This window comes from Arachis duranensis, chromosome 1 (assembly GCF_000817695.3).
Source record: "Arachis duranensis cultivar V14167 chromosome 1, aradu.V14167.gnm2.J7QH, whole genome shotgun sequence".
Lineage (NCBI taxonomy): Eukaryota > Viridiplantae > Streptophyta > Magnoliopsida > Fabales > Fabaceae > Arachis > Arachis duranensis.
Window position 1 is genome coordinate 37,531,823 of NC_029772.3, and position 17,096 is coordinate 37,548,918.

The 17,096-nt window shown below is 36.2% G+C and overlaps 1 protein-coding gene across 1 annotated transcript; it reads left to right on the forward strand.

Moving 5' to 3' along the window:
* The first annotated feature begins 5,625 nt into the window (after nt 1-5,625).
* Nucleotides 5,626-7,115, forward strand: LOC107486466 (uncharacterized). The gene is made up of 5 exons (XM_016107014.1): nt 5,626-5,877; nt 6,051-6,199; nt 6,271-6,456; nt 6,560-6,641; nt 6,693-7,115. The coding sequence occupies exons 1-5, from the start codon at nt 5,626-5,628 to the stop codon at nt 7,113-7,115; spliced, it is 1,092 nt and encodes a 363-aa protein (XP_015962500.1).
* The last annotated feature ends 9,981 nt before the right edge of the window (nt 7,116-17,096 follow it).

Genomic DNA, 17,096 nt, shown 5'->3' on the forward strand with positions numbered 1-17,096 from the left:
ATTCTGTGCTTTGAGAAGTAGTTTGGGAATGATAGAATTATGTTCTGTTGATAACTTGTGAATTTTTTATTCTGTTTGTTTTTGTCTCGTAGAAAAACAAGAGACAAATTTCAGGCTATGATGAATGGGCCATGAGACAGGGAGAGACTGCGCTTACATTAATTATCTTGGGCCTAAAATCTCTTTGACCTTGGTCTGACCCGTTTCTGTTTGAGTTTGCCTTAATCATGATCTTGAAGGTTGTCTTATCAAAGGAAGAAGTTGTGTGTCAAATCAAATCTTTATCCTTCTCTCATCCCTTGATTCTAGGAACTAATCTTTCAGTTTTTAATTTTAAAATCTTTCCTTGTTAATAATCGTGCCTTTTAATGGTTAATAACTCCCTCCACACACTCTCTCTCCAATCAACATATAATGCATCCTTAACCTCCCTCCACTCACGACTCTCTTCGGCCCTCTCTTCATCTTCCCTCTCCCTTCACCCTCTTCATATCATGAAAAAGAAAGTTGCCCTAAGGAGGAGTAGCCGAACCCCCTTACCAAAAAGCCCTCCATTCTCAACCCCTCAAACTCATACACACATTCATATTCATTCCACATCTTTTTCATCCCATTCACCTCCATCCAAACAAACCGAAATGATGCGCAGAAAAGTGATAGCCCAGAAAACTTCAGCAAGGAAGAAGATTGGAAAGAACAAGGAACCAATCATGGAAAAAGAAGAAGCGAAGTCTCACACCTCCCCTCCTCCCTCACCAATGAAGAAGATAACCCCACATGCATCTGCCCGAAGTTCTCAGAAGACCAAAGGTTACGTGTTACGTAACACAAAGGAACCGCCAAACCTGGAATCCCTGGAATTTAAGAACAAATACAACAAAAGCCATTCTCACTTTGATCTAGGAAGGTTCAATTCTTGTGCATCCTATGAGTTCCACAACGACATGTTGAAGAAACGTCATCTCTGTGCTTCATATTTGGTGAACCTGGATGCTTTGGCTGCCAAAGGGATCAACTTTACCACTCCTTTTGAGAATATGAAGTGGACTCCTCTGTTCAAAATCCAAAAACCAGTATACCCTGCTTTGGTTTGAGAGTTTTACACAAACATGCGGCTAATTGATGGAGCTATTCATTCCTATGTGAAGAAGGTGTATATGACTCTGAACAGCGAGACAATAAGTGCTGCCCTGGGGTACGTTGATGAAGGACTAGCAGCCTACATGTCAGAAAAATGGGAATTACAAGTGGGAGTCACACTCCAGATTGCCTTGAATCAAACATGCGAGAATTACTCTGCTTTGGATGGTACAGTGCTCACTCACAAAGCTCTTGGACCTGAGAGAACTCTTCTTCACCGAATCATCACTCACAGAGTGGTTCACGCAATAGAGTAACAGTTTCTGATACCCTTGTGCTCTTTGCTATCATTACTTCATCTCCTATTTCCTTTGCATACCTCATGATAAGGCATATATGGGACTATGTTAGAAGTACCAAAAAGGCAAACCTCCCCTATGGCATTTTTTTCACCTGCATCTTTGAACACTTCAATGTTGACTTAGTTAATGAAGAAGTAGAGAACAAAGTTTCATTTCTTAAGGGAGGAGGAGTTACAGGTACTGCAAAAGGCACCAAAGAGAAACGGTCAATGCCCTCTGACAGTGATCTTGAGAGCCACCCAGCTGAGCCATCCAAGGTGGCGGAATCAATTCGGGAAGTTCTCACTGAGTTCTCTAACATGTCCAACATGATGGTGCAATCGTACAAGGCTGCCCGCAAGCAAGCGTATGAAAACGAAAAAGTTTGGATGAAGTGCCAAGAAAGGGTGGGACTAATGCTGCAGAATTTTGAAGAGGAGATGGGGGCTGCTGAAAAGGATAAAGGATCTGAATTAGAATACAATCTGTCTGATGATTGATCACTATGTCTTTGGTTGATTTCTGGCTTTATTTGGCTTATTTTGATACTTTGTAGGCTATTATGGATACTTTAGACCTGTGATACTTTGTTATTTTGGTGCTGATAATATTTTGAATATTTTGTATACCACTATCATTTTGTGTAGGTTTCCCCTTTAATGACAAAAGGGGGAGGAAAGCTGAAAAATTGAAAAGTTGCTTGAAAAGTGGCTAGAACTAAAAACAGGGGCTGAAATCAAGTTGGTTCATGATTACCCATGTACATGTGATGTTCTGATTGTGTTGCTCTATTTTATGTTTATTTTTTCATGACACTAATTTTGCAAGTTTATGGTAAGTTTGTTTAACCTCTGATAATTTTGTTTAATAACCTGCAAATTATACAGTTTGGATGATGACCTAAATTAGAAATAGTTTCATAGATTGTAAATTATTGTTTGGCAAATTGTTTTGGCAAGAAACTATTTTTACAAGAATTAGTTTGATCCAAAGTATATTGAGTTTTAAATATATGTTGAAAAGTACTCTGAAAGTACTCAAGCATGCTTTATTTTTTGATTGTTTTGTTTGAGCAGAAAATCATTTATATATGATAACAAGTCAATTTGTGTTTATCATGTTATTTCTGCTCATAAATCAAGCCATTCAACATCTCAAACTTAATATGTTGAATAACATAGTTACCTTAGGCTTGATAACATTTGTTACAAGTAAAGCTTCCCTTGGTAAAATAGCATACATTAAGGGGGAACCATGTAACAATTGGAAAGGAAGAAATCCAAGTATTCAAAGGGAGTACTCTAATCTTTGATTTCTTTCCATTTCAATTTTTAATAATGTTTGTCATCAAGAGGGAGATTGATGAGTTTGGAAAACTCTAATTTAAATTGATGATGATCAAATATTATTAAAATAATTAGTTGTAAAATTATTAATTTGATTTTAATTCATATGTGCTAATTAAATAATTTTGCTATGCAGATTTTGCTATTGGGCCGAAATATAACAAGCCCATTGGAATATTTTTCTCAGCCTTGATATTAAATTGTTGTGATTATGGTGGCTGAAATCATGGTTATGTTATTTGGGCCAGAAATTGTGATATAAGCCCAATTAGAATCTTTGCTACTAAGACTAAAGCTTGGTCCGAAACCATTATTGAAAGAAAGCAAAGTTCCATGCTTCCAACGGATCCCACTTTCAATTTGTGATGGATTTCAAATTCAATTAACTTGAATTTATTTGCATTGAAAACATGAAAGAGAAAGAGAAAAGTAATTTGATGGCTTTAATGATGCTACACGTTACTCAGCAAACAAAGGAAGTGGAAACTTAATTCACTTTCATTCTCTCTCGAAAGAAATTTTAATTTCTCTTTCAACTCTCTCTTCTCCCTCTCGGTCACTTCTCAGGAAAACATGGAAGCTATGGCAAGCTACCGTAGAGAAGAAGAAGCAAGTAACAAGACCATTGTAATGATGGCAAGAAAAAGAAAATCTGAAGTGTGGTGTGGCTAAGATCTTTACCACAAAAGGTAAGATGTGGTGAAGTAATCTTAAGCTCTTCATACCAGAAATGGAAGAAGTTGATCTCGGTCAGAGGAAGAAGATCCTTAAGGGATGGCTTGTCTCAGCTTTTGATCAACTGCCATAGGAGGTAGCTATTGTAGCTACGTGGAGAAGATGCAGAAGTTAGAGCAGAAGAAGCTATCATCATCAAGAACTCATCAAGGGCTAGGGATCCTTCATGGAGTGCAAGTCAAGATGGATGGCTCGGATTGGTGAAGCTTGGTGTAAAGGGAAGACATAGAGATAATTGCATGTTGGGTTTTACATTCGGTTATCTCTCCTCTCTCTGGCCGAACCGGTTTGCATGAAGAATAAGAAGTTGGCTCGGTTCAAGAACTTCAATCTTGGAGGCTTCTCCTTCTATAAATAAGGGAGAACAACCAGGACTTGAAGTAAGGAAAAGAGTGAAAGCACAGTGTTCACATAGCTACCTAAGCTAACAGAAGTTCTTCTCCTTCAATGTTTTCTATTTTGTATTTTTCTATTTAATTTTGTCTGTCTTGAGTCTCATGAAAAAAGGCAAACAGTGAGGTTTGTAAGAAAAAGCCATAGAGCAGAAAAAGGCAGAGAGTACAAAATTAAAAACAAAAGCCATAGATATCATTAGAGGTCCTTTGTACATCTGTGTTGTGTTCTATGATTCTGTGAAAATTTCCATGCAAGTTGGGTTAGCACTTAGCAGTTGAAAGCTTGGTAATGACCAAGTCAAGTTCAGTTTTAGGATTAGATTCTGGACTTGTCCCGGATAGGAAGGATAGTTCCTAGGGAGAATTGGTGTTTGTAATCAAAGATGATTATAGTGAAATTCCATCGTTGTTGTGATGGAGACTGGATGTAGGCTGCATTGCACTTTGCAGATGAACCAGGATATATCTTGGAGTAATTTTCTCTCTCTTCTACTCCATTTCTGATTCTGCTACATAGGAGACAAAACTAAAAAATATCTCCTGGCTGGTCACGAGACAAAACAAAAAAGTCTTTTGGCTAGGCACGAGACAAAAACAAGAAATATCTTTTCAAGTGTTCTGAAGGACAGCAAGAGTTACTAAGCAAAAAGAGGGGCTAAGATTCAACCCCCCTTCTCTTTGACACTAATAAACCATCAACCTCTAATAACAAACACTCTTAAATTCCTATTTATTAGGTATTTGTCATAAAAACTAAATTCACATCAGTTATTGTATCTTAAATAATAATAGAAACTAAGATTATCTTTTTCTTCTCCAATAGGAATGAAAAACTTGTATCTCTATTGTAGTACCATCTATTTAATTAATTAAAACACAAAAAAATTAGGTAATTATCAAACAAAATTTAGGATAAAAACCTTAAATAAATCAATGCCAACCCAAATTTACGCAAATCACACAAACAAAAAACGTTATGTGCATATCCCTAAAGGACATTTCTATGTAAATTGAAGTAGGCATACTCGATTTAGGTTCATTGATAGTAAATCAATATAGCCATATTCGATTTAGTAGCGTTTCATGCAAATCGAATCAAACTCATTCGATTTATGCATGTATAGTGAGGTGTACAGGGTTTCATTTCTTGGAAACTTGTGGAATTAGGCGAAGCTGTAGATATTATTGCGGGCAAATCGATTGGAGAACCTGGTACTCAACTAACATTAAGAACTTTTCATAGAGGTGGAGTATTCACAGGAGGTACTGCAGAACACGTGCAAGCTCCGTCTAATGAAAAAATAAGATTCAATCAAGAAAAGAAAGATCATTAGAAATCTCCAAAATTGATTTACAATATCAAAATATATGAAATAACGGTTCCTTTGACTATCTTTATCCCTAACTAAAAGAATTTTATCATTAAATCGACACAGGGCAAGTCAATTTAGTATATATTCAGGAAGATATATAAATGGATGTAACTTAATTTACCAGGCCACAAATGTATATAAATAGCCATTGAATGTGAATTCCTCATCATAGTGATTTACAATGGCTAGTGATGAAAGTTTTTCAGTTTTGGTATAGATGATCGATTAAGAAAAAAATGCGTTCCAGAATTAAGTTTACTGATAAGAATCCGCTTAATATTTTCCTCAAACCTTCAATGAGTCTCACCAAGTTTTAGAATACTATAATCCGAAAACTGGGGCTGCAAGGCGTGAAATGGGTGGAGAAGTTATTCACTTATACTACAAAATTATGATTTCTATTTTGCGGGATGATGTGAAGTACGATTCATTCGTCATAGGCAACGATGAAGATTTGCAAGTTCTGTTCCATTATCATCGACAATTTTCGGAGGTGAGGACCCTGAGCTATTGGCCAAGCTTATGGATATGGTCTCTAGTTCAGGAGGTTCTAACCGGAATCCTCAGTCTTCAGCCATGGCAACCTGCTCTAGTTCGAGGCCTGTTGGTGCCTCTTTATCTCTGCTCGTGATTCAGCCCGAGGTAGCTTTGGTTGCCTCTCTGTCCTTTGCTGCTGATCTAAACTACACTCGTGACGGAGAAATGGGTGACAATGGTCCCTTCGGGGATGTTATGATGCTGATGGCCGGTATTCCTAATGTGGTACCGGAATCCTAACAGGGTGGAGCACCGAATGGTGTGGAAGATGTATTTCAGGATGAGGATGGTGATGATGTGGAGCCCGCCGCCATTGCCGATGATAGCGATGATGAGCTAGCAATGAGTACTCCAACTGGGGGTGGTGGAGCAACTATTTCAGGAACTCTGCAGTACCCCCGCACTTTTCAACTTTGGACTTGGATACAATGAGACAGTAGGGGGTACCTGGCGTGCTTGTCAGATTTGGGGCCAGATTCACACAGGTTACAAGAAGACAAGCTGAGTTCCAAGTTGTTCAGCAGTTTCAGGATAAAAAGGAGGTCGTGTTGAGCGTGAAAACTTATAGCATTCGATGTGGAATTGAGTATAAAGTTTTGGAATCCGATTATCGCAAGTACCATGGGAAGTGTAAGAAATTCGGCAACAGGTGTACATGGTTGATTCATATTAGTCTCCGCCAGCGCAGAGGTATTTTGAGAGGTAAAACGGTACAATAGATTGCATACTTGTCTGGCCACTTCAATATACAGTGATCACAGGAGGCTTGATTACCAAGTGATCTCGGCCTTCATACTGCCTATGATTAGAGCCGATGTTACCGTGTCGATCAAGGTATTATAGAATACGACAGAGACCCATTTTGGTTTTACACCGACTTACAAGAGGGTTTGGATGGCTAAGCAGAAGGTCGTGGTTCAGATTTATGAAGACTGGGAAAAGTCATATAATGAGTTGCTACGATGGGTGCTAGGTGTGCAAATGACGATGCTGGATAGTTTTGCGGTGTTAAGAACAAGTCCTGTGCGACTGGATGGCCAAGTCGATAAGTCACATGCTTATTTCCACCATCTTTTTTGGACATTTCCACTGTGTATCAAGGCCTTCCGACGTTGCAAGCCTCTGGTTAGTGTCAACGGAACCCACTTGTACGACAAATATGGTGGTACACTACTGGTTGCAATAGCTCAGGACGGCAATTCAAATATTATCCATGATGCATTCGCCCTTTTGGAGTGTGAGAATGCAGAGTTGAGGTCATTGATTCATGAGAATCTTATGTACTTTTCTTGGGTGTTTCTTAGGTGAAATTGATAGTTTTTGCTTGATAATTACGTGATTTATTATGATATTCTATTAGTATTTTGAGTGCTTTGATTTCTTGATAATTGTAGAAAAATAATAGAAAAAGAAGGAAAAAGCACAAACACAAAAAAAAAAAGCAAAGAAGACTTTTTGACACACTTTGAAGCTTCGAACATGCTTTAAGCCTTAGACCACACTTTTGAAAGCATGACCCCTAAAGCAAGCGTGGCCCCTGAAGCATGGCCCATGAAGCACACACAAAAGGAAGGCATGCGTTAAGTAATAAAGCATGCACACTAATTAATGAAGCCATTTAATGATGCATGAATCAAAGGAAGCTATGGCATAAGCCAATGAAGAATGAAGCATGCATGTAGCATTATGCATGTGGCGTTATTTGATTTATTAAGCAAAGCAAGGCATTTAATGCCAAGCAAGCATGAATGAACACCAATGAATAAAGGGTGGCATTTAACGCCACAAGGAATATGGGTTTGTGGAAACTACATGCCTTCGAGGCTTTCATTTGAACAATTTTTATGGGCATGTAACGCTTCTTACTGGTGTGTCACACGCCAAGGCCTCACTCCCAGGACCGTGTATGATTCAGTGGTATTCCACACACCGCAGGCCGGTATTACACGTTGGGCCAAGAAAAGTACATAAGATTCTCATGCATCGATGACCACAACTCTGCATTTTCACCCTCCACAAGGGCGAATGTGATAGGGATGATATTGGAATTGCTGTCCTGAACAATCACAACCAGCAGCGTACCATCATATTTTCCATACAAGTGAGTCCCGTTGACACTAACCAGAGGCTTGCAATATTGGAAGGCCTTGATACACGGTGGAAATGTCCAAAAAGGACGGTGAAAATAAGCATGCAACTCATCGACTTAGCCACCCAGTCACACAAGACTCGTCCTCAACACTGCAACACTACCCGGCATCATCATCTGCACACCTAGCAGCCATTGCGGCAACTCATTATATGACTCTTTCCAGTCTCCATAAATTTGAGCCACGGTCTTCTGCTTAGCCATCCAAACACTCTTGTAAGTCGGTCTAAAACCAAAATGGGTCTTTGTCGCATTCTGTAGAACCTTGATCGACACGGCAACATCGACTCTAATCATAGGCAGTATGAAGGCCGAGATCACATGATAATCAAGCCACTTGTGATCAATGGATAAGTAGCCAAACAAGTATGTGGTCCATTGTATCGTTTTACCACCAAAATACCTCTGCACTAGCGGAGACTAATACGAATCAACCATGTGCACCCGTTGCCGAATTCCTTACACTTTTCATGGTACTTGTGATAAACAGATTCCAACACTTTATATTCAACCTCACGTCGGATGCTAGAAGTCTTCACGCTCAGCCGACCTCCTCTTTATCCTGAAACTGTTGAACAACTGGGAACTCAGCCAGTCCTCATGTATCCTATGTGTCTCTGGTCCCAAATCCGACAGGCATACCAAGTACCCCCTGTTGTCTCATGGCATCCAAGTCCAAAGTTGAAAAGTACATGGGGTACTACGGAGTTTCTGAACTAGCCACTCCATCACTCCCAGCTGGAGTACTCCTCGCTAACTCATCATTGCTATCATCGGCAATCATGGTGGGGTCCACATCATCATCATTTTCATCCTAAAATGCATCTTCCACACCATCCGGTGCTCCACCATGTCAAGATTTCGTTATCACATCAGGAATGTCATCCATCACAATCGCAACATCACCGAAGGGACCAGTGTTACCCACTTCTCCGTTGTGAGTGCGGTTTAGATCAATAGCGAAGGACGAAGAGGCAACCAAAGCTACCTCAAGCTGAATCACGGGCAGAGATGAAGAGGTACCAATAGGCCTCGAATTAAAGCAGGCTACCATGGCTGAAGGCTGAGGATTCTGGTTAGGACCTCCTGAACTAGAGACCATATCCAAAAGTTTGGCCAACAGCTCAAGGTCCTAACCTATGAGAATTGCCGATGACAATGGTACAGAACTTGCAAATCTTCATCGCTGCTTATGACGAATGAATCGTATTTCACGTTATCCCGCAAAACGGAAATTAGAATTCTGTAGAATAACTTCTCCACCCGTTTCACGCCTTGCAGCCCCAATTTTTGGATTGTAGTATTTTGAAACTTGGTAAAACTCGTTGAAGGTTTTGAGAAAAACATTAAGCGGATCATTATTAGTAAACTTAATTTCGTAACGTATTTTTTTCTTAATCGATCTTCTATAGTGCACCAAAATTAAAAAACTCTCATCAGTAACCATTGCAAATCACTTTGATGAGGAATTCACATTCAACAACTATTTATATAAATTTGTGGCCTAGTAAATCAAATTGAGTTACATCCATTCATATATCTTGCTGAATACATACTAAATCAACTTGCCCTGTGTCAATTTATTCATGGACATTTCGAGGTTGGTAAATCAAATTGGGCTCGTTCGATTTATTTAGGACCAATGATAATTTTATTTCTCATTTACTCCATTAAAGTATTTTACAATTATTTGAACTTGCATTCTATTTCAAAATGCACTTTTCACTTATATCCTAATCAAATTGGATTTTATTTTTATTTTCATTATCTTTATCTCTTAGATGTGACAATTTTCTCACTTCTTTCATTTTTTTCTCTCTCTTTCATAAGACTATTTCTCTAATTCTTTCTCTCTTTCATGATTCAACTCCATTTTATTTTCTTTTTATTTGTGTTTATATTTATCTGATATGTATGAACAATTCAAATATGTTCAACAATCATTCATTCAATATCAATATTTGGGTTGAATAATTTATTTATAATCTTTCGTTGTTTTTTTTCATTTTTTATCACTGTTTAATTTGTTTTTTTTTTTCAAATGAAAAAACCTATCATTATTTCATACTCCCTTTTATTCTTCAACATCATCTCACTTTCTTTTTCATTGGGTATATGCATTATTTTATTACATTTTGACAATATTTAACTTTTAGTGATAGTTATATGTTTCACTAATCATTCATTCAACAGCAAAATTTAAATTTTAGTTTTAGTCTTTTACCATTTCTTTTTCATTTTATTTTCAACAATAAATTTATTTTTCATTTTTTTAAATTACAAATGAAAAATCTAAAATTACACTTGTTTATCATTAGTCATCATTAAAAAGGTTAGTATAGAAGCTAAAAAATTATTAAAATTAAATTTTTACTCACACATCTAAAACCACGCATAAACTCAAAAAATCATATCCTAACACATCCCAAAGTACTCACGCATTATAAGTGTTCATTTTATACTCTACATCCAAAAGAAAAAATATTATTCATTTCATACGTCAACCTCTCTGCCGAATTTGTTTTCTTTTGAGAAATTGAATGGGCATTTAGTTTATGGAACAGAAGTAAAGTCAAAGAAAAAAAACTAAAATTGTATATCCATCAAATATATCTTATAAGTTAAAAATTTAAAATAAAAATTTGATTACGAGAAACCTATTTACATTATGAAAAATAAAGTACTCTGCTAATGAATCACATTGATAAAAGTCCAAAGTTAAACAAAATATCCATACACTATTAGCAGTATTGCTAGACCAAACAGAAAATGCATTAAAAGTATATCAAAATCAATAACTAACACATCCAAAGGTACTACACATTCAAAATTACACATGTCCTCAAAAGATCATAATATAGCATATTCAAAATTCGTGTAAGTTGTATAACAAGGATGAATTATTTGTAAAAAACTCTATATTCTTTCATCCTCAAATAAGGCTTTTCTTTTTCAATTTTGAAGCACATCAAAAAGTCCTTATACATGCTAAAATTCATAACCTAACAAATTTGAAAGTTTTGGTTTTGTTTATTCGCTTACCAAACTCACGATAAAACCTACCCAAAAGAACACTTCACAACATATACATCTATTTGCAATGCGTATATCAAGAGACCAAGATAAAAAAGTTCACAAATTTCTAACACGTAACCAAAATTATCTAACAGTAGAATATGAAGTATTACATAGGATTCATTGTGCAATAGAGCCTAGAGAACCACATACATATTCCAAAAGAAAAAAGGGGGCACAATAGTAAACTTTCACACTTTATATAGAGAATAAAGAGGGTAGAGGCAATCAAACAATGAGGGCAGGAACGATCGTTGGCTTACAGTTTGCAGATATACAGTGGCTCCAAGGAGAGAAATGGGTTGTCGTTGCTCCTTAGGTTGCAGTATTGCAGGTTGCGGCGGCGATGATTAATAAGCGGGAGACATATAATGACTTAAGGTTGTGTGTTTGTGGGAGAAAAATGTGCAGACAAAATGGGTAAAGGGAGAAAAGGAAGGGAATAAATAAGGTGTGGGAAAAAAAGATTTTGGTTATGTTATCTTTATTTTGATTCTCCAAGTTTAATTTGAATATTTGGTGATTTGATTTGAACTTAATAGAGATTTCAAGAATTCTGGTTTTCAAATTTAAATTAAAAAAATAGAAGCTATGAGAGATAATAAGTATAGATGTTCTTTCTATAATTATTTGTTTATTGGTTGAGTAGTGACTAGTTACCTTGTTACAATGCAGGTATTAATCACCAATATTTCTCGATTTTGTCACAACCAATCTCCTTGTAGCAATATTTGACGAGTAAATAGCCAAATTGGTCCCCGAAGGATAGCCCGATTTCCAAATTAGTCCCCATAAGAAAAAGATAATAAAAATTGTCCCCGAAAAATTTAAAATTGGTAACGTTAGTTCTTCCGTCAATGTTCTGTTAATTCTGTCATTGACGCCGATAACTGTTGCTTATGTGGCTGTCAGTGTGGCATATCAGCATGCCTAGCTTGGTGCAGAGTGGCTGGTGATAAGATATGTTTCCATATGTATGTCAAATTAATCCAAGGTCTATAAACCTTAATCCCTTCTTCGTCTGAAATGCCATTGTTGCTGCAGCTTTAGATTGATTTTGCAGAGGCCGAAAATTCTTGAGCAACTACACGATGGGTAGCGTAGGTGGGGTCACAGTCGACAAGTGTCGCAATCACACGGAAGCCATGATTCGAGCTCTTCACTGCGGTGGCAGAGGAAGAACTACGACCTAGTGTGCTTTTGTAGGCTGAAGACAGTGATCAAGAAGTCTGGGACAAAAGAAAATCCTGATAGATTGTTCCATGCTTGTCCAAGATACCGGGTGAGTTATGAATGTAGTGTTGTTGAAACTTCTAATTGTTTAAGTGGGATTTTGACATTTTTGTACCCACTACAATTACTTTAGGTGGGCTGAGGATGACGAGTATGAAGGATTAGAGCACTTAGGAGAAGTTAAAAGTGATGCAAAAATGGAGAGTGATGTTGTTTTCTTGAACCATAACATATCATGGAGAATGATGAGCTTAGAGGCTGAAGTTAAAGCACTTAGGATGCAACTGTATTTTGTATTAATAATTGTGATTGTGGTTTTTATGATTATGTGTATGTTCTTTGGTGGGAAGTGAAGCAGTTACTGTGAAAACGTGGATGTTGTGAACGTTGATAGTTTGTTGTTGTTGTGAAAACATTGTATGTTCATGTTTCTTTACTAGTAGAAAGGTTATTTACATCCAACATTGTTGTTGATCATAACATAATGTAAGCAAATCAGAATAAGCATAATTAAAATTAAGTTAAGTAGGAAAAGCATAACATCACCAATGGTGTACTAGTTTCCATTGTCTCATATTCAAATAACAACATTGTTTTAACATGATAATAACAAAAAAGGTAGTAGCTGACAGTTGAATAGCAGTATACCATAAAGGGCTATACAAAAAACAGGGCTATTGAAGATACCACAACTACCACATTATTTATAAATGGTAAAATTTGGCTCTAACAAAATAACAGATACTAATTGCCCTATATTTTATATCTTCAAGTCTTGAAGTCATTCCATGTCTTTTTTTCTGGGAGGTTTGAAACCCAGAGTTAGAACAAATGTCATGAAGCTGGCAAGTTTCATGGCTGTTGCAGAGCTGCTACCCTTGATGGTTTCAGCAGATATAACAACTGGTCCTGGAGAGGCATTTTCCTTTGCCCTGGCCCTGGTGACATGGAGTTTTGGAGGCCTTCCTCTACCTCTACTCTGCATCAAACAGTTATTATCATTGTCTCAAATAAAAATAGCTACAAGTAACTAATGCTCAATTTAAAACCCTTTAGAAGATAACCTGAGTAACTGATGAGCGGATAATTAACACGCTTTTTGGCATTGTTTTTACATAGTTTTTAATATGTTTTAGTTACTTTTTAGTATATTTTTATTAGTTTTTATGCAAAAATCACAATTCTAGACTTTACTATGAGTTTGTGTGTTTTTCTATGATTTTAGCTATTTTCTGGCTGAAATTGAGGGACTTAAGCAAAAATCTGATTCAGTGGCTGAGAAAGAAATGAAGATGATGTTGGATTTTGACCTCCCTACACTCGAAGTGAATTTTCTGGAGCTACAAAAACCCAATTGGAGTGCTCTCAATTGCGTTGGAAAGTAGACATCTTGGGCTTTTCTGCAATGTAGAATAGCCCATACTTTGCCTGAGATTTGATGGTCCAAACTGGCGTCCAAACACCCACTATAGACTCTTTTCTCGCGTAAAATGCCAGAACTGGCACCAAAGCTGGAGTTAAATGCCGAAACTGTCACCAAAACTGGCGTTTAAACTCCAAGAAGAGCCTATGCACGTGAAAGCTTCAATGCTCAGCCCAAACACACACTAAGTAGGTCCCAAAAGTGGATTTCTGCACTATTTACACTTAGTTACTCATTTTCTGTAAACCTAATTTACTAGTTTAGTATAAATAGCACTTTTTACTATTGTATTCATATCTTTAGATCATTTTTGAGACTATCTTTGGATCACTTTTGATCTCTTGATCACTTTTTGGGGACTGTCCATTCGGCCATGCCTGGACCTTCATTACTTATGTATTTTCAACGGTGGAGTTTCTACACCTCATAGATTAAGGTGTGGAGCTCTGCTGTTCCTCATGAATTAATGCAAAGTACTATCATTTTTCTATTCAATTCACGCTTATTCTTGTTCTAAGATATTCACTCGTACTTCAACCTGATGGATGTGATGATCCATGACACTCATCATCACCCTTCCTTATGAACGCGTGCCTGACAACCACCTCCGTTCTATCTGCGAGAGCTTGAGTGTGTATCTCTTGGCCTCTTGGTTCATGACGCATGGTTGCCTTTCCTGACAACAGAGCCTTCCATTCTGTGAGATCAGAGTCTTCGTGGTATAAGCTAGAATCAATTGACAGCATTCTTGAGATCCGGAAAGTCTAAACCTTGTGTGTGGTATTCCGAGTAGGATCTGGGATGGGATGACTGTGACGAGCTTTAAACTCGTGACTGTTGGGCGCAATGACAGTGTGAAAAAGGATCAATGGATCTTATTTCGACACAATCGAGAACCGACAGCTGATTAGCCATGCGGGAAACCGTAGCGGACATGTTTTCATTGAGAGGACGGATGGTAGCCATTGACAACGGTGATCCACTAACATACAGCTTGCCATGGAATGTAGTACGCATAATTGGATCAGGACAATAGGAACGCAGAGGCTCAAAGGGAACAAAGCATCTCCATACGCATATCTGAAATTCCCATCAATGAATTGCATAAGTATATCTATCCTATTTTATGTTTTATTTCTCTTTTAATTATCAAAACCTTATAACCAATTGAATCCGCCTGACTGAGATTTACAAGATGACCATAGCTTGCTTCAAGCCGACAATCTCCGTAGGATCGACCCTTACTCACGTAAGGTATTACTTGGATGACCCAGTACACTTGCTGGTCAGCTGCACGGAGTTGTGAGAGAAGTGTGAACTCACGATTTTGTGTACCAAGTTTTTGGCGCTGTTGCCGGGGATCGTTCGAGTTTGGACAACTGACGGTTCATCTTGTTGCTTAGATTAGGTAATTTTTAAAAAATTTTCAAAAAAAAAAATTTCTAATTTTTCGAAAATTTTTAAAAAAAAAATTCTAATTTTCAAAAATTTTTCAAAAAAAATTTTAATAAAATCATAAAAACCAAAAAAATTTTTTTGTGTTTCTTGTTTGAGTCTAGAATCTAATTTTAAGTTTGATTTCAATTGCATGTTTTTATTTTTCTAGCATTTTTCGAAAATTCATGCATATGTTCTTCTTGATCTTCAAGTTGTTCTTGATGATTGTCTTTGTTTGATCTTGTGATTTTCTTGTTTTGAGTCTTTTCTTGTTTTTCATATGCATTTTTAATTTGTTAGTGTCTAAGCATTAAAAATTTCTAAGTTTGGTGCCTTGCATGTGTTTCTTTTTTTAAAAATTTTTCAAAAATAAGTTCTTGATGTTCATCATGATCTTCAAAGTGTTCTTGGTATTCATCTTGACATTCAAAGTGTTTTTACATACATTATTGGTTTTGATCTTAATTTTGTATGTTTTGAGTCATTTTGTTGTTTTTCTCTTTCTTCATTAAAATTCAAAAATCAAAAAAATATATTTTCCCTATTTTACTTATAAATTTCGAAATTTTGGGTTGACTTAGTCAAAAATTTAAAAAAAATAGTTGTTTCTTATTAGTCAAGTCAAAATTTCAATTTAAAAATTCTATGTTTTCAAATCTTTTTCAAAACTCAAATCTTTTTCATTTTTCTTCTTAATATTTTCAAAAATTTAAAAATTGATTCTCAAAATCTTTTTTTTATTTTTATTTCATATTTTCGAAAACCTTGCTAACAATTAAGGATTTGATTCAAAAAATTTCAAGTTTGTTACTTTCTTATTAAGAAATGTTCAATATTTAAATTCTAGAATCATATCTTTTAGTTTCTTTTTAGTCAAGTCATCAATTTTAATCTTAAAAATCAAATCTTTTTTTTATCTCTTTTTCAATCATATCTTTTTCAATCAAATCTTTTTCAAATAATATCTTTTTCAAACTTAATTTCAAAATTTTTTTTCTAACTTCTTATCTTTTCAAAAGTTATTTTCAAATCTTTTTCAATTAACTACTTTTCTCTCTCTAATTTTCAAAAACCACTAACAACTTTTTCAAAAACCTCTTTAATTAACTAATTGTTTTAAACTCTTATTTTATTTTATTCCTTTCTTAATTTTCGAATACTAACTAATATTTAAAATAAAAATAAAAATATTTTTTCCTTTTCTTTTATTTAATATTCAAATTTCTCGTCTCTCTCATCTCTTTCTTTTTATTTATTTATTTACTAACACTTATCTCCTTCTTAAAATTCGTACCCTCTCTCCCTCTCTCTGTTCGAATTCTCTTTATTTTCTCTCTACCTCATTCTTCTCTTCTTCTCTTCTTCTACTCACATAAAGGAATACTATACTGTGACATAGAGGATTCCTCTTCTTTTCTATTCTCTTCTTTTTCACATGAGCAGGAACAAGGATAAAGATATTCTTGTTGAAGTCGATCCTGAACCTGAAAGGACTTTGAAGAGGAAGCTAAGAGAAGTTAAAGCACAACTCTCTGGAGAAGACCTGACAGAAATTCTCGAAAAAGAAGAAGACATGGCAACCAAAAATAACAACAACAATGCAAGGAAGATGCTTGATGACTATGCTGCACCAACTTCGAACTTCTAGGGAAGAAGCATCTCAATTCCTGCCATTGGAGCAAACAACTTTGAGCTTAAGCCTCAATTAGTTTCTCTAATGCAGCAGAACTGCAAGTTTCATGGACTTCCATCAGAAGATCCTCATCATTTCTTATTTGAATTCTTGTAGATCTGTGATACTGTTAAGATCAATGGGGTTGATCCCGAGGTCTACAGACTTATGCTTTTTCCCTTTGCTGTAAGAGATAGAGCTAGGACATGGTTGGACTCACAACCTAGAGAAAGCTTGAACTCTTGGGACAAGTTGGTCAATGCTTTCTTGATCAAATTCTTTCCACCTCAAAAGATGAGT